At 46.7% G+C, this 26,964-nt stretch overlaps 1 protein-coding gene across 3 annotated transcripts; it reads left to right on the top strand.

The window, feature by feature from the left end:
• The first annotated feature begins 1,227 nt into the window (after nt 1-1,227).
• Nucleotides 1,228-25,515, top strand: INHBA (inhibin subunit beta A). 3 transcript variants are annotated; one of them, XM_059170582.1, is made up of 3 exons: nt 1,228-1,555; nt 9,917-10,488; nt 20,000-25,515. In XM_059170582.1, exons 2-3 carry the CDS (start codon nt 10,101-10,103, stop codon nt 20,884-20,886), a joined length of 1,275 nt encoding a protein of 424 aa, XP_059026565.1. In that variant the 5' UTR covers nt 1,228-1,555; nt 9,917-10,100; the 3' UTR covers nt 20,887-25,515. The 3 variants fall into 3 exon arrangements, with proteins under 3 accessions (XP_059026565.1, XP_059026564.1, XP_059026562.1); XM_059170581.1 differs by lacking the exon at nt 1,228-1,555 and adding an exon at nt 7,279-7,365; XM_059170579.1 differs by lacking the exon at nt 1,228-1,555 and having other exon boundaries at nt 9,420-10,488.
• Nucleotides 25,516-26,964: the final 1,449 nt, after the last annotated feature.

Here is a 26,964-nt window from a genome sequence, read left to right as displayed (position 1 = left end):
TTGGAACAAGGACCCTTGGGGGAGATCTGGCCTTTCCGTGCCTCCATCTGAAAGCTAAGCTCTTCTATGGGAGTCTGGATTGAAGGTTAGGGATGATGGCTCAGAGGGGGAAAGTGTGAAATGGTAATCGCTTTCATATGACACTTGAGAAATGTTATAATAAAGCTGAGTAAATGGGAGCGTGAGTTAGCCCAGTCTTTTGCCTAATGATGTCACCCACTTTCTACTTCCTCCAGCCTATGATTAATAAAAGGGGGATTATTACAGTAACTCATTCCTAGTGGGCAGCAGTGACGTCAGCAACAGCTGAGCAAACTGACTACATTTAGTTGTGCGTGTGTATGTGGGCATTTTTTTTTTTTCCCTGTGACTAACATGAAGCTAAGAGCATCTAATAAAACAAAAGCTCCTTGCAATTTGGGAACTTACTGGGTGAACTCTTTTCTACAGGGAGCACCATTTTATTTTATTTTTTTTTATTATTTTTTTTTTTTAAAGATTTTGTTTATTTATTTGACAGACAGAGATCACAAGTAGGCAGAGAGGCAGGCAGAGAGAGAGGAGGAAGCAGGCTCCCTGCTGAGCAGAGAGCCCGATGCGGGGCTCGATCCCAGGACCCTGGGATCATGACCTGAGCCGAAGGCAGAGGCTTTAACCCACTGAGCCACCCAGGCGCCCCGGGAGCACCATTTTAATTTTTCTCATGTCATAGTTCAATAATCATATTGGAGTTAGCCAAATGACACGATGGGCTTTCTGCCCCTGTTCACTAATCAATCCCAAATTGATCTCGGCTCTTTGGGAGAAGCTGTTTTCCTTCTAATACAATGGCTCTCCCTTCTTTCATTGGTCTCTCTCACCCTTGAAAAGGAACTCAGTGAAGACCAAGAAAAGGGATGGTGGGCATCAGTAGTTTTTCTGAAAGTTGAAGATGAGTTGTAGAATCTGGAGGTTCTAAACTCTCAGAACATTGCACCTACAGTTTGCTTTTCCAAGCTGATAAAGGCTTACAGAGGTCCTGCTTGCTAGTTCACCTTTGCAAACTTGACCTTCCTAAAATGAGAGCGAGGCACCTGGAAATATTTACTAAGCGAGGCACCTGGAAATATTTACTAACCGAGCTGAACCAGAGCCAGGGTGTGCTGTCAGTGTGCACAAAAGTACACAGTGACCGGAATAGTGGCGCTCCCGTCGTGCGGGTCCGGACGTGCCACGGAGCTGCTCCCACAGAGGCATAGAACCTTTGGACTCTTTCTATCAGCACACGAGGGATGCAGCAATTCCCTGATTAAAAAAAAAAAAAAAAATACATACAAAAAACTGTCCCGTCCCTGGCCTTTTCTGCGTCTTCCCCTCTGAAGCTCCAATTTGGGAACAGGTCGTGGGGTATCTTTGCGGATAGATGAAGCTGGATTAGAATCAAGATCTCTGCCCTTATGGGTCCAGTGGACTTTCTAGGCTAAACCTGTATGTCCTCAAGACGGCTCCATGGACATCGCTCCCTGAGGGGACCCGGGGAGAGAAATGATGACAACAGTCCATCGGATGGGTTCTTGTGAGTATTTTCCTACTCTTCTGGGGCAACAGGAAGGTCCAACCCTGTAGCAGAGGTTTCCTGTTTGGCTTAGAACTGAGTTATGCGAAACAGTTTGGAAATATATATTGGCTGGCAAGGACTTTGTGTGCACATTTACTCAGTTCTTATTCATGAGAGTGGTTTTTTTTTTTCCCCTCCTCACTATATGTTTTTTGGTAGAAGATCATGTCTCTCTATATATTGAGTTTTTCCTAAGTAGTAAATGGTTACTTCTTGGGAAGAAATCCAGGCATTTCTGAATCATTTGGAAGTAGATTGGGGCCTCAGGTTCCAAAATAACCATCTACCTGAGGAGACTGTGATTCACATGTTGGAGTTGATGAAATGGCCACAGGGTGTCTAAGATATTCCGCTCAAGGGTGTCTCTTCATCTTAAAACAATCTCTGACTGGCCCCCTCCTTTCTGGATGAGCCCAGTCGCTCTGGGATTAAGTCATGAGCCAGGCAAGTTGGTCTCATCATGTGGAGAACAGCATTTCACTTCTAAGTGAGTTGGATCCAGGAAAATTCCCTCTTGTGGGTCTCAGCAACACCAGTGGGTGACGACCACGGTGATTTTCCAAGACATGGGACCCTGCACACAGTCCCGTTCCCCCACCTCCACCTCCACCCCCCAGGCTTTAAGGAAAGCCCCACCTGTCAGGGTACAGCCTTCCTCAAATAGTCCATACCATTTCCTCTTAAAAGGGAAGTTTGGAGAATATAATCTTGCTTGGAACAGGCGTTAGGATTTAGGAAAGCATTCTGTTTTATCTCTTTGGATATTGACTCTGTGTCATTCCCCTAAGGTATTAAACAAATAAAACCAAGCTCCATCATATTTGTTTGCTCAGGGAGAAAGGTGCGGTAATCTCACTTTTGTGAATTTTGCTTCAGGGAATTCTCCATTGTGTGGATTTATCTGACACCGGATTGCTAAAATGAACAACTCATTCTTCCCTCACTTACCCTTCTCCAGGAGTCTCTTGTCTCCTAACAACTTGGGTGTGGGCCAGCTCATGTCGTTTCATTGCTGGTCACCAAGGTTCTGCTTTGGGTTGGAACACAAAGCCAGCACGAAATGTCTAGCGGCTGCACTGGACAGTTAGTGGGGATGGCGACAATGTCACCCCAGAGGTACCCTTGTTCTGTGTCAGTATCTCTGTGGGGTGTGGGCCTCCATGAATCAGGAAGCACAAGACATGCAAGGAGGCAGAATCACTTAAATTATGAAGATTTTGCCTAGTTGCCAAGGCCCCTTGGAGCACACCTAGGAAGGGAATTAGGTGAAACTGGAAAATTTAAATTCTTGATCAGGGTTTCTCAACTGCAGAACAATCACCATTTGGAGCCCGATAACTTCTCCGTTTTTGGGGGCTGATCTATGCATGGCAGCATCCCGGGTCTCTACCCACTAGATGCCCTTAGAACTTTTCTTCCCTGATACGTCAGGCGAAATTGTGTTCAAACATTGCCTAATGTCTCCTGGGGAGGAAAATCATCAACCGCTACTGTAGACGGGAAGAATAGTTTACTGGGTTTTTTCTTCTCCTTCTCCACCTTTTTCTCCTCCTTCTCCCCCTTCTTCTTCTATTTTCCTAATCATTTCAGTCGTAGCATCTGAGTTCCCTCGGTTTAGATAAGACATTTCCAAATACTCAGCAAACAGAGAAGCTGTACACAGTACAAGGCTTCGTGGGCTATTCTGGTGGTTCTCAGAGAAATATGAGGTTTAGGAATTGGGTTTGGGATTAACTATTTCTGACCCTGTTATTTTCTAATGAGTTTTGGAGGAATTTTAATGTCTCCCTCTCCCTCTCTGGCTGTGTTGGTTGCTTGATTTGACTTAAAAGCAGACAGCTTCCAGGTTCAACTGTGGATCTGGAATGCTGATCCTTCCTTGTCCCAAGTCTCTCTAACTAACCCAAGGGCCCAGGCAATGGGCAGGCTCCGGCTGTCCAGGAAACAGGCAGGGCTTGCCAACCCTGTATTCCATCTCAACCATTTGACGAGACTCCTGATCTCACTGCAGCAAATATCACTCTGGATCCTGCCCACGTTTTCTGGATTCCGAGCTGCCTCTCGAGGGAGTCACGGCTCCCCACTGAGGCAAGGCTTTCCTGCCTTGAACCCAGAATAACACGGCAGCTGCTGAGAACACCTCGAGTCTTTTTGATTTCTCTCCATAGTCACGTTTTATGTTCCGTTTCCCAGACGGGATGAACCAGAAATCATGCTTTTTTGGAAACAGATTTTTCATAGGAAGGAACTAAAACACCCTGAGTTGTCAGCGGCAGAGTCCACGCTCCGAACCCCCCCCCCCCCCCCCCAGCCTCCTGCCATTTCAGCTGAATCAGACGACAACTTGCTGGTCACCTGCTTGGGGCGTTTGTGTCCCCTGGCGTGTATTTTTCACCAAATAACAGCAGTGCGTGAACCGCAGGGAAAATAAGAGAGCCGTGAAAAACGGCCCCGTTTTCTAGGCCTGTCTCCTTGTTCTAGGAGTAGTGAGCAAAGAGACCAATTAATAGCATGGATGAAAGCCGAAGGACATACGGTTTGCCTGAGAAGAAAAATGAACATTCTTGCTTCTTGATCTCTGCCAACTTTGTACGGGGACAGCTGCTGCCACGGGTAAACACCACTATAAGTTAGCCGTGCCCTAAGGTGTGTGGCACCACAGGCCACAGGGAGGCCCCCCCGGGGACGCCAGTCTCTCCTCTCTTCCCACCACTGAGCTCTTATCCTTAAATGAACTTTGTTTTTTGACCAGCTCACTAATTGTGATTGAAAACACCAGCTCCCCAGCAAGGCACAAGCACTGGAGTTAGCAGCAGCAAGACGGGCCCTAATTGCTCCATTTACATAAAAGTAGAAACATACAACGTCTAAATATAAATCTCTGGCACATCGTGCCTTTTGCAATTACAGTAAAATAAGGTACCACAGTTTCCCTCCCGGCTCCTTCTCGCAGCAAGCTGCTCCGCCGGGTTCTCCAGGGGCCGCTCCTCGAGGCGAGAACAGAGCCCCTGCAAGCGCTTGGGCGAGTAGTCGGGAGCTTTGTGAAGTCGCCAGTAAATCAGGCCGCCTGCACTAGGTGGAAAACGCGGTGGCAGCGGGCCACCGTGCTAGCGCAGAAGCGGGTCGGACCCAGCTCCACGCGGGGGAAGGGGACAGCTCGTGGGGCGTGAGCGCTCCCCGCGCGCCCCTGCCCGCGCCGCCGCCCTCCCGCGGGTCCCCGCGCTGGTCCCTGACCCCGGCCCTGCTTCCGACCCTGGCACCGAGGGCTGGGTTCAGAGATTCCCAGCTGCACTCACTGAATAGTGATTCCCCCCCCACCCTCTCTTTCTCCCCCTTCGCTGAATTCTTTAGCTGCCAAAAGGGGGGAAAAATCAAGAGCTGCTCTTAAAAGAAGTTGCCCTTGCTGGTGCTCGGGGTAAAAATAGAGGCGGCCGCTTCAGAGCGGCTTGGCCCAGACTCCGGCGCCGCGAGCCGGGCTCGAGCAGCGGCCGCGTTCCGGCGTGATCCCTGGGAGCTGCCAGCAGGTGTTGCTCAAGGTACAGTAGCAGGCCGAGCAGCGGGGACCGCAGGGCCGGGCGTGGGGACGCTGCGGGGGGAGGGGGCCGGAAGTGAAAGAGAAACCAAACCGAGGCAGGAAAAGGAGATGCTTGTCAGGAGTTGGGCTGACCCCTGGGCCCTGAGTTCGGCAGGCAAGAGCTCTTTCCCGGTCCACGAGATGCGACCCAAGTTGTTTTAACCTGCCTGTGTCCTCTAGGCCCCCCCCCCCCGTCCCCACCTTAATTTCCACGGAGTGAGGAGGCATTTCCAGCGTGGCTCAGCTCTAAGGCTGGGGATTCAGGTAGAGGATGACATCACTGCGGGTGGGCTGACCCGGTAAGTGGGCACCTCGGTGGCTTCCGGGGGCCAACTCGATCTGAGTCACACACACATGTAGAAGAAGGTCGCTCCTCTAGAAGGGGCTCTACACGTCTCTGGGACACGAATGTGGACAGAAAGCCCCCAAGGCATCTCCAAAAGAGTATCACCTGCGATCTTCTGAGCATGCCCTTGACCCTGCAGTTGAGTATTGTGGATCCCACTTGATAGGCCCAGACACTGAGGGCTGAGGTTCTGTTGGGTAGCAAACCATGGAACAGGGTCTGTCTGATCTGGGTTTGTTTTGTGCCCCCAAAGTCATAAACACGATGGTATTTCCAGGACACCAGGGTTCATGCCTGGGGTGGGGGTGGGGGGACAGGGGGTTTCAGAGGCCCTGCCTGCCAGGGCTGTCCAGGAGTGCTCATCAGAAAGGCTGGTGAAGTTCCTTTCTTCCATAGAGGTTGAGTCCCTCCCTCCGATTCCAAACTGATTGGCAGGGAGTTTGGGAGTTAACCAGAACTGATCCTGTCTCTATCTTTCCTTCCCAGACTCCCTCTGTTCTTCTACAACCTAATGATTTAATTTCTTACTTTATTTCTGCGTATGCAGTTCTTAGACTACCCCCCCACCCCAATGCACAGCTCACCATCCACACTCTCTCTGTGCTTAGCCAAGGCAGACCCTCCCACACAGCAAACTTTTGGTGTCCTAAAGGAACCTTCTCCAACTACACATCAGGAGGCCAGAGCCTCTATATTTTGCTTGTGGGCACAGTGAAAAGTTTATTTTATGCATGTTAAATCCTGCATACAAAACAACATATCTGGTCATATGGCTTTCATTAGCTCCCAATTTTGCACATTTTATTCAACTTGTCATGAGTCCCGGCTCATGCTTCAGCTTTGCTCCTTCAAACAACCCTTCCCCACTGTGCTGGTCTGAAGATTCCTCCCAACTGTGTTATTTCTCAGCCTTGCTAGCAACCCTCTCCCCCAACAGAAACTCTCACCATCTTAACTCCTATTCCAAGGAACGTTTGTTTCTTTTCATTAATCTCATGTTATATTCGCAACAACTTAGAAATCACAGGACTGGCAGTTCTGATAAAGAAGAATGATGTGTGAGCTTGCTTTCTTTCTCTGTTAGTTGGATTGGAATTCTTAAAGACTTGGGAAGGATAGGTACAAAGTTCACTAGCAGAGAATGAGTATTTTCCAAGTTCTGGGTGATATGTGATTCATGAAGCAGACATTCAATTTCAAGACGTAAAATCATAGTGTAAGTCAGGGAAGGCAGACCATTCTCATATAGGTAAACATATTTTCCCCTTTTTCTCCCCTCCATGAAGGATCTTATTTTAAAAAGTAAAATCAGAATCCCCATAAAGAGCACTGCAAATTTTCTTCCCTGTAAGAAACAATAAAATACTTTGTAAATAGAGGCAACTTCATGAAGTAACAGATGTTTTATGTGAAGACATAAAACTGAACCTGAATATAATGAGAAGTGTGTGCTCGAGCAGTAAAAGTTGGAAGCTGGACACTCAGGGAGCTCTAGCTGTTCAATGTCAGTGTTTTTCTAAAAGGTAGTCTAGTCGGTCAGAGGTTTCCCTGGCTCTCGGTGATCACCAAGTAGTGTCCCAGCAGCCAAGAAAGGCTTTCCATTAGATAATGAATTATGAAATATGTCTCACACTGGAAAAACCAGTCATCTGCTGATGTCATGCTGATTCTAACCAATCCCAAACAAAGCCCCAGCCCTCCTCTGTTTGAGTGGTACCAATGTGTGAGTGTGCAAAGAAGTAGTACAGTATAAAACTTCAGAGTGACAAAACCATGAAGAGGAACTCCTCAGACAGCTCTTACCACATGATCCAAGAGTCTGCTGGTGGAAGAGAGAGGACCGGAAAGGTAATGCTTTTTAACTCTTACTTAGGAGGTCTTGACACATGCAGAGTAGTTCAAAAGGTTGGAAGGAATTTACTTACTGCTTTTCCAGGCACGTTGTTGATTTGTACCTTTGATATGATCCAGGCAGCTTAATACAGCTTTTAATAGTAGAACATGCAAATAGACGGCGTGTGTATTCAACCCACTCAGCACTTATAGACAAGTACATATGCCACAGAGAAAGCTGTTTTTAAGAGCTCCACTCACCACCAGTAAATTCAGGGAACACACACACACACAGACAGAGGGGATCCAAATATTGATAAGCTGCCCTTATCTCCGTGCGGCTCTTAGGACCCTCTGAGTTGTTTGGAGTCATTAGACCTAGAGTTTTATTTCAGACTCTCTTGTAAAATTTAATTGGGCTACAAAATGCTTTGGGTGCTGTACATGTGACGCCAAATACGGTAGATTATGTTAGGTTTTGTATTTCAAAGATGTTTGATTAACGGGTTATAACGCAGCTGCCCCCTCCCCATTCTCTATCACCATTACCCCTACTTAAAAAAAAAAAAAAAATTAGACTCTTTAAGGAATGTCGACCAGGTCTTAAGAAGAAGAGCAGAGTAATTGATGTTCCTGGAGAAGAAATCCCAAACTGTGATAGGTGGCTTGGAACAGAGAAAGTCTTGCAAGTAATTGTTTTGGAAAAGGGGGACAGGGTGTCAGATTCAGAAAAGCATTGTTATCTCTGCAAACTGTAATTTTACCTTAATGTCACAGTTTCCTCACCCTCCTCCTCTTGCCCTCAGATCCTAGGCTTGTAGTAATGATATTTATTAACTTTTTCCACCCAGAGCTCATTGCTTAACTACAAAACTCTGAACACACTAGGTGTCAGATATAAGCTGACTATATCTACAGAAACTGAGGGCTTATGTGTGGGAAAGAAACCGAGAGAGAAAGAAAGCTTTAACAGATGGACTTCTTAAAGATACTTCTGCATGATAAAAGCAATAAGACAGAAAATGAAAAAAGGGTGGTGGGGGGGAGAATAAAAAAAACTCAGAGAGGCATTGTTTAAAAATTCACATTTTTCTTTTTCTGTGAACGCTGAAATCCATGATGATTTCATCTGTGCTGTTCCTTTGGGGGGATAAAGGAGCCATCAAGGGGCCCAGTCCAGGAACACGTTGGTCCAGGACAGGGTAGGAGGCAGGCTGAAAAAGTCTCACAGGGCAGAGGAAATCATTGGTCAATTTATTTTGGAGAGTCTTTTCCCCTGGGACCAGTTATCCAAGTCCTAGGAGCACACTGTTTGTAGGAAATAATGTGGGAAAGGCCAAATGAACTTTGCATTTTATCTGTTAAGTCCGGGCTGGAGGTGGTGGGCTGTAGTGTGTGTGTGTGTGTGTGTGTGTGTGTGTGTGTGTGCCTGCGCGCGCAGGGCAGAAGGGGGCGGCGGCGGTTAGGGAGAGGGGAGAGAGTTTCAGGTGACAGGAGCAGGTAGAATATTCCCTGTGAATCCTTCAGTGCCTGGTTGCGTTTTGCAGTTGGGGAAAGTAGAGTGTCTAAGATGACCCCAGACAGCAATTCTATTCCTTTCCCTCAGATCCCCCACCAGAGCGGGTGACCCTGAACATTTAAATATGAATGAATGGGAAGCCGGCAACCTCCAGGACTCCCTCTCACCGGCTGGCAGACCCAGAGGCTCCCCAGCCCCTCTGCCCTTGACCCCCACTACCTGTCTGCCCACCTCCTGGAACCCCTGGCCTTGCCTCAGGAGGCAGGGGCCGGGGTGCGGGGTGGGGGGGGTGTCACCTAGAGCTGCAGGGTGGAGGGCCCTGGGGGCAGATCGTTTCAACCTAGTCATCCCCGGAGATTGGGACAGTGCCTTCCAGTGGGGTTTTCTTTCCCCTCCAAAAGAGGAAGAAGGTGAAGCAAGGGGACTGGGCAGAGAAAGCAAAAGAAAGGGGGGAGGGAAGTAGAACAAAATTAGGAGGATTTCTTTCAGAAGGGAAAGTAGAACTCCCGAGAATGGTGATATCTGAAGAGAGGTGTGTGTGAGGGAACAGTGAGCAGAAGGAAAGCAGCCTGTCAGAAAACGGGCTGTCCCTCCCCTTCCTAATCACAGCCTCTACTCACAAACTCCCTCCCTCGCCCATTCACGCACTCACTTAGGACCAATCGTTCTCTCTCCTCTCTCTCTCTCTCCTTCTCTCTCTCTCCCTCCCTCTCCCTCTCTCTCTCCCTCTCTCCCCCTCGTGCGCCCTCTCCCTGTCTCTCTCTCCCTGTCTCTCCCTCCCTCTCTCCCTCCCTCCCTCTCTCTCCCTCTCCCCCCTTCTCTCCTCTCTCTCCCGTTCTCCCTGTCTCTCTCCCTCCCATCCTCTCTCTGTCTCTGTCTGTCCCCCCCCTGTCTCTCCCTCCCTCCCTCCCTCCCTCCCTCCTTCTCTCTTACTCGGAGACAGTCAGAACTCTCCTCCCTGACAGCCACAAACCTACAGCACTGACTGCCTTCCGAGAGGGAACCTGCAAACAAAACTTCACAGAAAACTTTTTGTTCTTGTTCCAGAGAATTTGCTGAAGAGGAGAAGGGGGAAAAAAAATAAAAAATTAAAAAAAAAAAAAAAAAAGAAAGAAAGAGAGAAAGAAAAAAAAAACAACACAACACAACAACAACAACAAAACCTGTGCGCGAGGGGGGAGGAAAAGCAGGGCCTTTTAAAAAGGCAATCACAACAACTTTTGCTGCCAGGATGCCCTTGCTTTGGCTGCGAGGATTTCTGTTGGCGAGTTGCTGGATTATAGTGAAGAGCTCCCCCACCCCGGGATCCGAGGGGCACGGCGCGGCCCCCGACTGCCCGTCCTGCGCGCTGGCCGCCCTCCCAAAGGACGTGCCCAACTCTCAGCCGGAGATGGTGGAGGCCGTCAAGAAGCACATTCTGAACATGCTGCACTTGAAGAAGAGACCCGAAGTCACGCAGCCGGTGCCCAAGGCGGCGCTTCTGAACGCCATCCGAAAGCTCCATGTGGGCAAAGTGGGGGAGAACGGGTACGTGGAGATAGAGGATGACATCGGCAGGAGGGCAGAAATGAATGAACTCATGGAGCAGACCTCGGAGATCATCACGTTCGCGGAATCAGGTCGGTGCGGGCGTTCGCGGGTGGGGGCGGCGCGCCCCGGGCCGGCCGGCCGAGGAGGAACTTGCGCCCGCGGCGGCGGCGGGGCGCCCGGGGGAGGTCACTCGGCGGCTGGCGCCGGCGACGGCGGCGGCGGCCGGAGGGCAGGCGGGGGAGCGGGCTGCGCCCGCACGGGATTCTAGCCCGACCCCGGCCGCGGGCGGCTCGCTCGCACTTGCTGAACTCGGCCGGTCGCCCCGAGCGAGCTGCGAGGGCCGGGCTGCGTCTGGACGCCCGCGGTGCCCGCGGCTCGCTCGCCCTGCCTCGGGAACCGGCTCGGAGCAGCCCCGAGGGGGAGCCCGGGCGTCTGCGGGTGCGGGGGGAGGGGGTCCAGGAGGCCCCCGGACCGCATCCAAAGTTTCGGGGGGGGGGGCGTGCGCGGAGTGCGGGGTCGCGGGGAACGGCACAGATGAAGTCATTGTCTTCCAGCGAACCTTCCCTTTAAAAGTCTAGCCAGGGGCCACCCCGGGGAAGGAGGGCATGCTTCTGATTAGTGACAGCCCCTTCTCCCTTCAGAAACTCCGTCTTCCGGGAGCACAGGCATCACCTTCCAGGCAGGGAAGAGGGACTTTGGGGGACAGCTGACACTGAGCCGGCAGTCACTTTTGGAACACTGACTTTTTTGCTCTCTCAGCAACCGCCGCCACCACCACCACCAAAAGAGAGTTTTGTTCTCTGCAAAGTTACTAAGAGCTCTCTGCCAAGGAATGCAACCTTGACAAAGTGCTTCAGATACTACGCTGAACTCTCACTCAATCCTTAAGAGGAAGAACTTTAATAGGTTCCAATCATTGGCTCAGGACCACAGGAACCTGTTGCTGAGTAGACAGATACCTGTCAGAAGTGTGGCCACAGACGTGGAGGCAGATTATTTTTACAGTTAGGGGACTCAGACCCGTCGCATGCGGCAAGCCCGTGCACGCCCGGGCACACAGATGTGTTCATACCCTGTTACTTTCACGGTAATGCCAGCCTAAAGAATCATATCTCTTGCCAAACCCATGTGAAAGGAATGCCATTGTTTTGTTTGTTGGAGCATATGGCCAGTAAAGTACGTGCAGGGACTCCCAGCATATCTGTTTAAAAGTTTGCCGCAGCAGTATAAACAATTAAGGCAACACTCAGAATTTCCAATCCTGAAAACCTGTTGACTCAGATGTTCTGTTTTCAAGAAAACCGTGCCAGACCTGGGCATCCTTTTGGGGAGCAGATAGCCTGCTTGGCTTCCTGGCTTCCCTGGTGAGAGAAGCCCTGCTGCCCTACAAGCTTCCTGGCAGGACAGTGTCTCTCTCTCTCTCTCTCTCACCAGAAGCTTCTCTTCAAAGAAGGGCTCTCTTTCTCTAAAGCTCTTTCTAGATGCAGGCCCCAAAGGACATGATCCTTAGAACTTTATCTGTTAAAGTTTATTGAGGAGACCAAGTCAGGGTGGCCTTTCCACCTTGCCACTCACCTTTCCTGATGGCAGGGCAGGGAAGAAAGTGCTTTACTGACATTCAGTCCCATGGAGGGGAACGGATTCCAGTAGTCTAGAGGTCTGTCTGCTCCCTGTGCTGATACAAAGGGAACCCGTATAGGTTTTTATATACCAGTTACTACACATGATGGCTTGAATTTCAGGCCCTACTCCATTGGCCTTACCTGTGTCAGATGACTAAGTATACCTATTCCCTGGGACCACTATTAACATACACCTGATGCTGGAGAAAGCCTTGCTTCCTGACCTAGCTGACTTGTCTAGCAAATCCCGCTCTTGGCATTGAGAGGTTCTGCAGTGAAAGAATTTGACCTTTTACATTCTTTCTTACTTATGGCCTTCATCTCAGAGGCCATCTTTTTCTCATTTATAGGAAATCTTGCCCTTTTTTTCCTTTTTCTTTCCCGTTAGGTGTTTAGTTTAAAAGAAATTGAGTTACTTTTTTAAAAGGTGATTCATTGGACTCACGTGTTGACTCCAGTTTAAGGTTTGTAATGGAAAACTTCTCCTGGTTGAGTTTACAACTCGACTTCGGGTGAGCTGCTGGAGTCCCAGAGAAGGTTTATGACACACTTACTTATTTTTCTCATCTGAGAAGTTTCACACGTCAACTTCAGGTTGATTTACTAGGATTTCGCGGAATTAATGATTGCTATCTGGGCAGCTGATTCTCCAAGAGGAGTGCCAGATGAGTATTTTGTTGCTGATTTTGCCAACCAGTAAAGAGTTTTATCATCTGACTATACAAAAATGTCTTGCTGCTTTTGGAATAACTCAACCTTAATGATATTCAAACAATGTCAAATGTAAGAACTTGGAGAATAGCAGACGGTATTCATTTTTCCTTCCTCCACAAACTCTTTTTTGTACAGCGTGGAAGGCTGTGAGTCACTGCCACCGAGACCCGGGCCACAGAGGCATCAAACTTAAGATTCCCCGGTTGGGGGGTTTCATGTCTAATTTTTGCCTCAGCCCCTCTTGATGGTTAACTAAAGCCCATGATGTGGCCCAGCAGTGAGGGGCCACCAAAAACCCAAGTGCCTAGAACTCTTAGAACTGAGTTTGTCCCATTTGGGCTCAGGTGGAAGGTTCCCCATCTTTGTAAAGTTGATACGAGTTGTTACTAATTGAGGGGTGAGGAATTGCACCCTGACCTCCTGAAATTTCTCCCAACAGATCAAAATTATTTTTTTGTAACACATGTCACCCAAGATGACTGCATTCTCAGGACAGCTGGCACAGAATGCTCTGTGTCTACCTGAAGACCTTAAAGGAGAAGAAGGGATGGGTAGGGTCAAGTGCGCTCTCTGTGTAATTGTCAGCCAGGCTGAAATCAGTGGCCTTCTCAATGGCTCAATCTTATTTTACCTTCTTGTGATCTGTGACAATATCTGGTCAGTGTACAGTAACAGCATATTACCGAGTCTCCATATGCTGCCAGATTTATATGCTGATTATGGTAATCAACATAGCAATTGACAACACTTGTTGAAGAACAGATAGGGACAGAAGGACAAAGGAAGCCCCAGGAAATGCACAATGCTGGCTAAGCCCAGGTGCTGTTGAAAGCAACATATAAATCTCCCCCGCTTGGAGGATTCCCGTTACAGAAGGGTTGAATTAGAAATATGCACTTGCCAAACGGGGGTCTAAGAAGGCTGGCTTGGGGGACTATTTTTCCCCAGCCCAAGAAAGTCATCTCAAGCCAGAGCTGACTCAGACCGATTTCATGCCAGCCTAAGGAAATTTCCTGCGAGTTACCCTGCACTGAAGGGTGCTTTTAGGGGTTACACACTTTCTTCTCTCGATAATGAAAAGTGATGGGCCACAAGAGGGCGCATTCCAAAGACTTTTGCTCCTCAGCGGTTAATCTAGGGAAAGGCATTTTCGGCTCCTGGAAGCCCCATTCTGTAGCGCCCAAATCTTAGTACCTATCCGTTGCCCCCTGCTTTCTCTCATCCTCCAGAAAACGTGAGGATTTTATGGGATGGGAGAAACATGGCTCTCTGGGACCCAGTAAATGAGACGGAAGAAAGGAAGTGGGGATTCTAGTGATACATGGGAGCATTCTGGAGCTCTGTGGAGGACAGAGGAATGAAACATTTCAGAAGCAAACAAAGCAGAGCATGGAGAAGTGTGACCATGAATCATCAGCAACGCTGATCTGCTCACACATCTCTCCCTAAGACGGCTGGCTGCCTGGCTTTGACCAAAATGCCTTCAACCTCTCCTCATTGTGTGGCCTGGTTTGCCTGTCTTATCAATGCTTTTCACTAGCAACAAATGACAAGTGACTTCCAACAGGGAGGAAAGGGCTGTTTGCTGTGAGAATCTGGGTACAGCTTCGGAAGATACGTTTGTTTCTAAACTGAGCGGGGAGCCAAATGGGGGAGAAGAAACAAGAAGCAAGATGCCTCGTGGTTTGGGCCTGTGACGTAGGTGGGTCGGAGTTAGCGTGGGGGAGCCCTCAGAGGATAGAAAGTCAGCTTTCATATATGGAGAACTGGGAGTCATACCTTCTCAGGCACTTTTAATGAAAACCTGTATTTGTCTTGGCCCCTTTTGCTAACCTGTACTGGAGCGTGAGCTGTCGATCAGAATTCCTCATACTCCAGCGGTTCCTGGACCCCAAACCAAAAGTGCAAAAGTTCTCAGGAACTTTGGAAGAAGTCGCTGAAATTTCTGTAGGTTGAATCTTAAGAATTTTTTCTACTTCTTTTCGGAACCTAAAACCCCTTTCTCTCTCTCTTTCTCTCTCTATTTCATCACCACTGAAATGGAAGACGCAGGAATGTCGCCTGGCATTTACAATTCAATAGCAGATCGGAAGAAAAAAAAAATAGGAAGGCTAACAAAACCAATCCAGATAATTTATGACCAAACTTGTAGTTCTGCTCCAAGGCAAAACCCTCGGCTTCAGGTTAAGGGAGGCATCACCTCTAGGACCTCACTTGCTGCCTTCTGCAGAAACCCCTGGAAACAGTCCAAATGCAGAGTTAGTGACTCAGAGGACACGCATGCGCACCTGGTTGCCCCGTATGCTCCCACCAGTGACCGCAACATCTACGCATAGCGAAATCTGGGTCCAGAATGCAAAATTGAAGTAACTGCCGCATTTCACAACAAGGCTTTTCCCCCATCTCGAGTTAAAATCCTCCATAAATAACAAGATTTTCCACATTCACATTAGAGATGGAATTATTACCCCTATGTACAAGAGCAGGATGCTTTAAGCAGGAACACGGTGAGGAAAACAAAACGGAACACAAACCAAATACTCTGTGTATCTGTGTGTGTGTGTGTGTGTGTGTGTGTGTGTGTGTGTGTGTGTGTTGCTTATTTCATTGGAAATGTTCATACGCCCACAGATCTGAGGTGAGGGCTTGAGGAAGAGCAGAATTTTGAGTCTTGGCGTGGGGGATGGGAACAACCAGGGGCTTGGTTGCTTAACCCTCCGCAGGCCTGCTTTCCTGCTTGAGTTCTTAAAAATATCTGAAAAATTCTGAGAGCAAAGGAAAAAAGGTGCTTTGGGGATTCTTCCTTGCAGCTTCTGGTCTTTCCTCTGTTGCAACCCCTTGCCCAGCAGCATTTCAAAGGTCTTCCCTGTAAGGTGCCATCTTTATACCTCCTACTCATTCTTATGCACCTCTCTCTCTGCCCTTGGTTTTGTGTCCACCGGGCTCATAGAGGTTTAAGTGATGAAATATTATCACCCACATGGGTTTGCGTGGGACTTTCTTAGTGAATTACTCAGGCAGAGAGGCTGTGATACAAGACTTGCTCACGAGCCTCGGGAGGGAAAAAATAGCACAGAGGATGAAAAGAATATTATCAGAGAGTAGGTAATGAAAGGTTAGCAAAGCCAACAGCTATATCTAGGTAGCTAGGTAATAATGCAGGAACCCAGTGCGCACCTGTACCAACTAATCTGTACCTGCTCACAAAGCATTGTGGGAAGGCTTCCATTACAGGATTTGATGCAGGAGATCGTTAAGTCAAACCTGAAACTGATTAGTAATTGATCCTAAACACCTCAGCCTCAGGCAACCTCCTTCCATTTTTCAAATTGCTATGCCTAGAGATTTGAGGACTGGAGCATTCTCAAAGCACCACCGCAGTCTAACACTCTCTCTTAGGTCAGATACAGATAAAGGGAATAGAATCAAGTGACAAGTTCTATTTTTCATATCTAAGAAATTTGAGGGTTGTAATATCTTTCTGAAACCTACAGCCCTGATAAATATTAATCATCTCAGCTTCTAGCTGTCTCATTCTCTCCACCCCCTTCTGCAATGAAAGCTAAATGTAAAAGAGAAAACAAAAACAAAAACAAAAAAACACTGCACTGTTTAATAAGTCAAATACAATAGAACTTTTAAAATGTACCTGCATGTAAGGTAGACATTAGGAAGACTTGCATCTCTCTCTTCCCCCTGTTCTCCTGAGCATTATGGCAACAGCATTTTCATGAAATTGGATCTGTTTTATTTTTTTTCCCTGATAAAATATCATGCAATATACAAATAGCAGTTCCAGAAATGGACACCAGGAGAAGGAGGCGACAGGCATGTCAATTAGTAGGGGGAAAATCCAAATGTCAGAAATATGGGGGAGAGATTCAGCAAGCAGGCAATAGATGTGAATACAGGAACAGTCTTTTCAAGCTCAGATAATTAAACCGATGCGTAAATCAGCCCTGTGCTTCTCCACACACGCGGGCGATGCCACACAGTTAATTATTAGCCAGGACCAGGTTGAAAGTCATTTTATGATGCCTCCCTGATCCTAATATAACAGCACCTGACAGATTGAGCCCCCTCTAATGAGCACTCTCTTTGTACGATCCTCTCTCAGGAACACTAAATCATTTGCTTCCGAGTACAGCTGCTTGTGAAGAAGGGGTGGGGCTAGCTCATGCCTTAGAAACCTGCCCTGGTGGAATGAGGGGCTGTCCTGTGGGCTGTTCCTGGAAGCCAGGGACCTCAGCCTCCCTGGCCCCTACAAAAGCAATCTGCATGTACTCTAGCTCCTTGGATCAAGTCAGCCAATTAGCCCACCCTGGCCCCTGCCCCACCCCCAGCCTCTGTAGACATTCTGGACTCGCTTCTTAGAAAGCCCACCGTGGGCTGGTCCACACTGCCATCGGGATCCTCTCTCTACCGGAGGAAGGACCATCTATCTACCTTCCCCAGCCCCTCCTGCCAAGCCGGGGGAAAAGCAGAGAGGATCTTGTGGGAATGAGTTACCTGAAACCCAGAGAACTTTCCCATCCCAAGGACGAGTCAGAGTCTCCAGTTTCACACTCTTTCCTAGAAAAACAAAACACAGACTCGGTGCCCTCTGGCTTCTCTAATTTAGCAGCTACTATCTCTCTGTCTTTACAGTGGCACCCCGCACACAGTAAGGTTTCAGAACAGCAGGTAGCTTGTTACTATTCTCTGAGGGACACTGAGGGCGGTTCCTGCACTCCCATCCAGGGGCGGCTGTCTGGGCTTGGGGAGCTTCCAGAAGGACCCTACCCCTTCAGATCTGCTGCTGAATGTCTTTAAATTTAAATCATTAAGCTCTCCCTCCTGGAATCTTCTCTTTTTTCTTCCCTTCCCCGCCCCCCGCAAAAGCCAAACAGCATATCAGAAAACCCACCAGCTTTTAGCAAAGAGGAATACTGTCTTCACGTCTTGAAAAGAAATCACGTTCCTTAAAAAATGACAGTCTCCCCTCCTTCTAACTGCTCTCTACTCTGGTGATCTAATCGCGAACCTAGCTTTATCATTCATTTTAACCCCTGCCAGAGATCCAAGGCTGGAGCAGAGGGACCTCCCCCAACCCCTCCACCCCACCACCTCCCACCACCAGCACCACCACCTTGGAGGCCAACGTGCTAGCGACTTTATACCAAGATGCCAGAGAATCTTTTGTATACACATGTAGCCTTTCCTGGCCCTGGCCTCAGTAATTTACCACTATCAGAATCACAGCATGCAGTGTGTGTTAAATTAAGAACAGAATCTTCAGTGCGCAATGCACAGAAAAGCCTGCCTTCTGATGCAAAGAGAACTTGAAACTGTGCCGAAAATTTATAGTACCGTAAACATCTCAGGGCTGAGAGTGATAAGTATGGCTGGATTTCCGTTAGCTATAGAAATCCAGGCAGGGAGACCCTCCCAGGGAGTTGCGAGTTCTAAGATGACCTTCCCCAACATTGTTCTCTAATTTGCGTCCGGGATGCGTGTACGCTGGACAGTTGTCAGCAGGTACCCACAGGAGGCGGTCGGGCAAAGAGGGCATGTTTCATAGACCAGCGAGCGGTAAAAGTGTGACTGAGGGAAGCTGTTTCCTCGATCGGAACGTTCCAGTCTGGACACCTGTTCCTCGCAGTAAATGTTGCCGCGTGTATAGACACACAGGTGCTTATGGAAAGAAAAGAGAACGGTTTAAGTTAGGCAGGAACTGCACGGTCTCTGAATCCAACTGCCTTGCCAGTGTGGGGATCTCCTTTGTGTTAGTAGCAGTTGCTGTAATTGGGGCTCATTAAGCTGCATTCAGAAGGGAAGGAGGCAAAAACGGGGGATGCAGCAGTGGGAGGTGGATCTCTTAATCTAACATGACTGGATGCTGAGGATGTGGTTGCCTCGTTCCTGGGGCCGTGACAGTGAATAAGATAGATAGGATCTCAGACCAGGGGCGTCCTAAATCAGATTGGCAGGGGGGTCAGGGCGGTCAGGGATTGAACCCTTATCAAGCAAGGGCAGCCACTGAAGGTGATTTATTGAGAACAGGAGTGTTCTAGGCAGGTGTCACTGCCTGGAAGTGAGAAAGTGTAGCGGTACAGCTGACCTTGAACAAACACCGTGTGGCTGCACCACAGAGGACGGGGCACTGGGAGAGAGCTGGTGGTGAAAGTGAGGCAGTCAAGGTCATGCCCAGAATCCCAGATAGTTTCTGTTTTATACCTGCTTCATGGAGCAATGATTGGAAAGGGGCCTGGCTCTATGCTGGAGAACCAAATGCAAGAAAAATCTGCTGCAGGGACCCGGGAAAGAAAGAACAGAGGGGTGGGGCAGGTCATGCATGGCCAAGGCGGAGTCTAGCTCGGTGGGCACTAGCTCCACTTACTTACATGGGGGGGTGCCTGTGTATTTCTGTGGGAATAGCATCACTTTGACAGCTTGCTAGAGCTCACAGTGGGTTTTCTTTCTTTCTTTCTTTTTTAAAATTATACTATTCTTTTTTATTTGACAGAGAGAGAGAGAGCGCGCGCAAGAAAGGAAACAAGCAGGGGGAGCGGGAGAGGGAGAAGTAGGCTTTCCGCCAAGTGGGAAGCCCAGTGCAGGGCTTGATCTCAGGACTCTGGGATCATGACCTGAGCTGAAGGCAGATGCTTAACGACTGAGCCACCCATGTTACGTCAAGCCTGCTGCAAAGTGGGTCCAATGTCATTGTGCCATTCCCATTTTATAGAAGATGCAACTGAGATTAAGCAGTGAACAGACGCAGAGCACCCCCGCACCCCCACCGCAGGCTCCTGGACACTGGCTGAGATCTAGGCTCTTTTCTTTTTAGAGCCAGGAGTTGACAGACTTTCTCCGGAAAGGGCCCAGAGCACATGTGTCAGCTTTGCGGAGCCCGTCCCTGTTGTGGCCATTCAGCTCCATGATCGAGGGCAGAAGCAGCCATAGACAGCCTATAAAGAACTGAGTGTAGCTGTGGTCCCATAAAACTTCATTTATGGACACTGAAGTGTAAATTTCATGTAATTTTCACATGACACAAAATACGCTTTCTCTTTCACCATTTAAAAATGTCAACACCTTTCTGCGGGCCGGTGGGCTATTAACTCGCTGACCCCTGCGGGAGATGGCTCACAGCAGAGGCCCCGTGCTTGCCTGAGATGAGTGTGTGCTGATCCACCCCCCTCACCCCTGCCCCCCTCAACCCCCCCCCCCCCACATACAACTAACGAGTGTCCCTGCTCTCTCTCGTGCTGTGTTTCATCCGCAGGCACAGCCAGGAAAACGCTGCACTTTGAGATTTCCAAAGAAGGCAGTGACCTGTCCGTGGTGGAGCGAGCCGAAGTCTGGCTCTTCCTCAAAGTCCCCAAGGCCAACAGGACCAGGACCAAAGTCACCATCCGGCTCTTGCAGAAGCACCCGCAGGGCAGCGCGGACGCAGGGGAGGACGCCGAGGAGATGGGCTTCGCGGAGGAGAGGAACGAAGTGTTGATATCGGAAAAGGTGGTGGACGCGCGCAAGAGCACCTGGCACATCTTTCCGGTGTCCAGCAGCATCCAGCGGTTGCTGGACCAGGGCAGGAGCTCCCTGGACGTTCGGATTGCCTGCGAGCAGTGCCATGAGACGGGCGCCAGCCTGGTGCTCCTGGGCAAGAAGAAGAAGAAGGAGGAGGAGGGGGAGGGGAAGAAGAAGGACGGAGCAGACGGAGGGGCAGGGGCGGACGAGGACAAGGAGCAGTCTCACAGACCTTTCCTCATGCTGCAGGCCCGCCAGTCAGAAGACCACCCCCACCGGCGGCGGCGGCGGGGCCTGGAGTGCGACGGCAAGGTCAACATCTGCTGTAAGAAACAGTTCTTTGTCAGCTTCAAGGACATCGGCTGGAACGACTGGATCATCGCTCCCTCCGGCTATCACGCCAACTACTGTGAGGGCGAGTGCCCGAGCCACATAGCAGGCACGTCGGGGTCCTCGCTCTCCTTCCACTCGACCGTCATCAACCACTACCGAATGCGGGGGCACAGCCCGTTCGCCAACCTCAAGTCGTGCTGTGTGCCCACCAAGCTGAGACCCATGTCCATGCTGTACTATGACGATGGGCAGAACATCATCAAGAAGGACATTCAGAACATGATAGTGGAGGAGTGCGGGTGCTCATAGAGCGCCCGGCCCCGGGGGACAGGGAGTCAGAGCGGTCCAGAGAAGACAGTGGCGAGATGAAGAAATGTTTAAGGTTTCTGAGTTAAACAAGCAGAAAAAAAAAAAAAAAATAGAAATTTAAAAAAAAAAAAAAAAAAAAAAAAAACTAAAAACAAAACCTGAAACAGATGAAGGAAGATGTGGAAAAATTCCTTAGCCAGAGCTCAGAGATGAAGCAGTGAACCAGATGGGAATTGGGAGGGAGAGGGAGAACAGCGCCCCCTTCATTTCTTCTGATATCAAGGTGATGACGTCAGTTGCTTACATGGGAGTATTGTCTCCTCCTTTTCAGTCCCCTTTTCAGTGTGAGCCTCGAAGTCGACTTGTCTAGTCTGCAATAACGTGGGCAGGCACAACCCAAATAGCATCTAGAAAGCCATGAGTTTGGAAGAGCCAGTTACCCAGGTTGTAAGGTATGTCTGTGTGGCCCTCTCTCTGTGTATATCAGCCCGTGCATACACGCGCACGCGCACACACACACACACACACACACAGAGGCATTTCCACACGACACGTGCATACACGTATAGGCAAGGGAACAGTAGTATGAGGTGGTCACACTTCTCTTTTCTGCACCAGTTTTGCGACAAAGCAAAACAAAACAAAAACCAACCTAAAAACAGAACAAAACAAACATTTGAGACCAAGAATGGGAAGAGAGCAAAATCAAGGAACAAAGAATACCAAGTTACATTTCGTTAAGGTGCTTATGATCTTAGTACTATGCAACCTAATAGGTTTGAAACTGTTTACCTGAGAGAGAACAAAATGAGAGACTTTTTTGTATTGGAAGTAACCTGATTAATTTTTATTTTCTTCAAGGAGAGATACTTGAAAGGAATATGTTTGTCCATCTGTTGGATCCAAACATTTCTATATTTTGTAAATGTTGTTTTTTTTTTATCGTTTACTATTTGCACTACAATGGTGTTTGACCTGTCTAATCCTTATTTAACAAGTATTTTCTTTGGGTGGGGGTTGGGGGGGTTAAGAGCTGCACTTAATGTGAGCTATAAGAGAACTGCTACAGCACACAAAATAGCTATTTTTATTATTATAATTATAATTATTATTATTATTTTGTACCTTAAAAAATAGACACATACACCAAAGACATTTGTGTGAGCCTTTAAACAGTCTGTCTGTGGTTGGTATCATTCACCATCAGTGAGTCAGGGGTTGGGATTCAAGGCGGAGTAGGGTGGATGGCGTTCAGGCTGGAGAGACCTGAGAAGTTTGGTTTTTTGACTCCTTTGACATCCATGAAACGGGACATTTCATACTGGATGTACAGTAGTTGTACACTGTTGGCTATCATAGAATACTACATGCTTGTCCGTGTATATGTACATGGCTTGTGCATATGCATACCTGTGTGTATATAAACATGGATCGCATCATATGCCCATGCACATTTTAAGCACGTCAGGCTGTCATTTTGTAATGTTCTTAAAGCAATGAATGTTTGTGTGCAAAACACAGTATTTTTAAGAAGGATAGGCTATCGTTTTTGCTTTTCCTCTGAACTAGGTGGACACATTTTCAAAAATGTGGATGGGAAGAAGCCTGGAAACTCCAGCGACTATTTTCAGCAAGACCCTCTTTCATTGTGCAGGGACCCAGCTCCCTCCTCTTTCTTGCCCCCCCCAATCCCCCCAGATATTTCCTGTGGGGGAAAACAGGAAACTCGTGTTCTTCAAGGTTCTAGGCTGATGTGTGTGTGTGTGTGTGTGTGTGTGTGTGACTTATATTTATTATCTATTGGAATCAATCTTAAATCAGAAAGCTTTTTCAGAAAGAAAAAAAATTCATCTTTAGGCCAAAATAAGAGTTGGGTACTTTTTCGGGGGGAGAGGGGGGTGATTACGGCCTAATTGTGAGAGATATGACTTGCTGGGCTAAATAATATTGCTGTCACTAATTAAAAGATAAATAACTTGGGGAAAAGTCTTAAGAGATTAGGAATAAGAAAGAGAACTGCGGGGTGGCATCAGTGGTAAAAATCCCTAATATTTTAATTTACAGCCAAAACTCTTGGTATATAAGTTTGTATGTATTGACTCAGATGCAAAAAAGAAAAAAAAAACACTTTGTTTTATAAATATCAAAGTACATGCTTAAAGCTAAATTTCTACTAATTTATTCCACAGTATTTAGCTTGCCTAGAATAGCTAATAAGTTATTCATTTATATGCTTTTAAAAATACAGAGCCTTATTTTTACTGACTTGTTTGAAGTTTGCAAAAACTGAAAAAAATACTAATAATTTGGAAAAATTACATCCGTTAGTATTTTGTAAAATACTGAAGCTTTCAGAAAGTCAATGTCAATTCATAGATTTTTTTTTAATTAACTGTAGAAAAATAAAATAGTGAGAAACCAAACATAACTAAAAGGTGGTTTAGCTCTTCTTGAGATAGTCATACTAAATTGGTGTACTAGAACACTAGGCTGTATGTAGGCAAATCATTAACGTTGTTCCTGAGTAGATATACTTACTACATCTTGAGGTCCACCCTTTCTTATGCAGAAATAGAACATGTACACCATGGGAGTGGACTCTAAATGTAAGACGGAGTAAGTTGGTACTTGCTTCCTCACTCTTAACCATTGACCAGGAAATCATTCAGGGTGAGGAAAGTGGCATGGTGAGGGAAGTTTCAAATTTGCATGAAAAACTTAGAGGGCCTTTTGGTCTGCTGCTTATTTGGTAGTGGCACTAATAATGGAATCCATGAAAATAGTTTGGGGAACCAAGTCCTAGTTCACAGTGCACTAGCAGGAATGTCCAAGTCAGTGGGAAAAGCAGGATGCTTGAAAGATAGCTGATACCCGTTTGTGGCACCTATTCATCTCAAGTGTGTGCGCCATCTTGTTTAAGCCCTTTAAAAGAGTGCTCAACACAGTGGGTGTAAGATGGAGTTTGATTAGTGGCTATAATAATTGGTAGCAGAGCAAAACAAAATTCTATATGACAATATTTTAATGGGGTGTGTTCGTTAAAATTAAATTATTGGGTTGTCAAACATCTCCAAACTTCGACATTTCATTAAACTTAAGTGGCCTTGAAATAGAATGATAAATTGCTGCTATCTTTAATAATCTTGGAAGATATGCAGGCTTGTAAACAACCGCACTTTTCTTGTAGCAGCAAGAGGCCAAAAGAAAAAGCTTTCGACTTCAACCATATTGGGTTCCTCACAGTAGGTTTTCCTTAAAACAGGGTGGCTATCTGATCTTAGCATCTCTCTACTCTTTCTCTAAGGTTAATCTTTAGGCTCTTAAAAATCTACTCATACCAATCTTAAAAACTCTGAAAAGTATTTGTCCCCAAGTATTTTTTAAGAATGATATATATTTGATAGTTTAGATTCTTCCTTCTTTCTCTCTTTCTCTCTCTCCTTTTTTCCTTCCCTCCCTCCCTCTCTCCTTCCCTCCCTCCCTTTCTTTCTCTTTCTCTTTTTCTTTCTTTCATTTTTTTTTTTCAAAAAAGCATGGCAAATTCCACAACACTGAGTTGGGATTTTCTTATCCCTAAAGACCAATCAATTTCATAGATATTTAAGATTGATTCCACACTCTTTTCAAGGAGAATGCCTGCATTCTCCTCTAAGGAAGAGCAAGTAAATTTTGTTTTTCACCCCCGTGGGATTGGACCTCAAGAAGGAACTCTAAAAAAACAGAGAACACAAATGCCTCGGTTGTATTAAGCTTAGATTCAAATTATTATGTTCACTTGAAAAAAAATGATTTCCTGGGGGCCTTTTGGCAACTTCCCTTTTCAATGTAGAGAATAACTTAGTCACCCTGAAACCCTACACAATAAATTGAAACTTGTAGATGTGGGCAGAAGGTTTGGGGGTGGACATTGTGTGTGTTTAAATTAAACCCTTTATCACTGAGAAGCTGTTGTATGGGTCAGAGAAAATGAATGCTTAGAAGTTGTTCACATCTTCAAGGGCAGAAGCAAACCACATGTCTCAGCTACATTATTTATTTTTTATGCATAAAGTGAATCATTTCTTCTGTATTAATTTTCAATGGGTTTTACCCTCTATTTAAATGCTTTGAAAAACAGTGCATTGACAATGGGTTGATATTTTTCTTTAAAAGAAAAATAGAATTACGAAAGCCAAGAGAATCTGAAGCCTGTTTTGTTTTAAAACTTTTTATGTTCTGTGGTTGATGTTGTTTGTTTGTTTGTTTTTATTTTTTTATTTTTATTATTATTATTTTATTATTATTTTTTTTGGCATACTACATGCAGTTCTTTAACCAATGTCTGTTTGGCTAATGTAATTAAAGTTGTTAATTTATATGAGTGCATTTCAACGATGTCAATGGTTTCTTAATATTTATTGTGTAGAAGTACTGGTAATTTTTTTATTTACAATATGTTTAAAGAGATAACAGTTTGATATGTTTTCATGTGTTTATAGCAGAAGTTATTTATTTCTATGGCATTCCAGCCGATACTTTGGTGTTTGCGAGGCATGCAGTCAATATTTTGTACAGTTAGCAGACAGTATTCAGCAACGCCTGATAGCTTCTTTGGCCTTATGTTAAATAAAAAAACCTGTTTGGGATTTATTTTTTTATTTTTATTTTTATTTTATGTCTTACCGGTTTTCCAGGATCAACTTTACACACATTATTGCCACACCCTTTGCTGGGTGAGAATTTCGTTTCTCCTGTAATTATTGGGGCAAGTATGAGAAGCCGACTGAATGGGAGAGAGGGGACAAAAGCTGGAAGGAGAGAACTGGAGAGAGGAAAGGAATAAATGTTGCTGTGGCAAGGCTTTGTAATGGGCTGCAGATGCTTGGACCAGTAGTTCTATTGTATTCATTTTGTTAATTTCCCATTTCTCAAGCTGTAGTAGCAAGTAACATGAAATGAAGTAACGGCCTTGCTTCCCTCTCTCCTTCCCGCCTCCCTGCTTTTCCTCCCTTCTTCTGTCATTCCCTCCCTACTTCCCTTCCTCTCTCTCTCCTTCTCTCCTTCTGTCCCCCCCCCCCCCCCTTCCACCTTTCTTCCTCCTTTCCCTTTTGGCTAGAAAATTGGAATTGCAGGGAACAACTAGGGCTAGACAAAAATATAACTTAGGAAAGAAAAGAACCGGGACCAAGAGGACCTATATGGCATCAGGAAGTCCAGTCAAGCATGAATGGACTGTTCGTCTTTTCTTCTGTAGGTTTTGCTGTAGTATTTGTGTCCACTGAAGGGGTTATATGGAGACAGTAACAACTCTAAATGCCCATGTGAACCAAGCAAGTCCCCATGTGACCACCCAGTAGATGTTTTCCCTGTTTTTACGAATCAATCGGAGGCATCAAGTAACATTAATTGGAAAGAGGGTTCCAAGCCAGGTCAAGTTTGAAGTTTATTATTATTATTAGTCTATATTCAAGTTTAAAGTTTCCTACTTTTTTTTAAGATTTTATTTATTTATCTGACAGACAGAGATCACAGGTAGGCAGAGAGGCAGGCAGAGAGAGAGGAAGGGAAGCAGGCTTCCTGCTGAGCAGAGAGCCTGATGCGGGCCTCGATCCCAGGACCCTGGGATCATGACCCGAGCTGAAAAAAGAGGCTTTAACCCACTGAGCCACCCAGGTGCCCCTAAAGTTTACTATTATTATTATTAGTATTAATTATTTTGCTGCTCCATACTCCAGTTTTGCTGTTGGATTCCTTATGTACTGAGAAAAAAAAAAGAGTGTGTCAAGTGGAGGTGGAGTGTTGAAGACACTTCTGACTTCTTACCACAGACACTTTGTACCCACCAGACCGTTTACTTATCTCCAAGCAAAATGCCAAATTCATGTAAATTCATACAAAACCCTTTTTATTTATTTTAGATAGGAAAGCTACATTTTCTGAAAATTAAAAAATAAGAATTATTAGAGTTTTACTTCAAATTTATGAATATGTCTTATTTTTCTATTCTTTTGCTGGATGAAACCTTTGACCCCAAGTATTTTACTTTATGGGCCCCATGATAGTAGCGTGTGTGCACGTGTGTTGGCCTTCAAGTCCCAC

Source organism: Mustela lutreola, chromosome 4, assembly GCF_030435805.1.
Source record: "Mustela lutreola isolate mMusLut2 chromosome 4, mMusLut2.pri, whole genome shotgun sequence".
Classification (NCBI taxonomy): domain Eukaryota; kingdom Metazoa; phylum Chordata; class Mammalia; order Carnivora; family Mustelidae; genus Mustela; species Mustela lutreola.
Note: the sequence above shows the minus strand (reverse complement) of the source record. Positions and strands in the feature narration are given on the sequence as shown.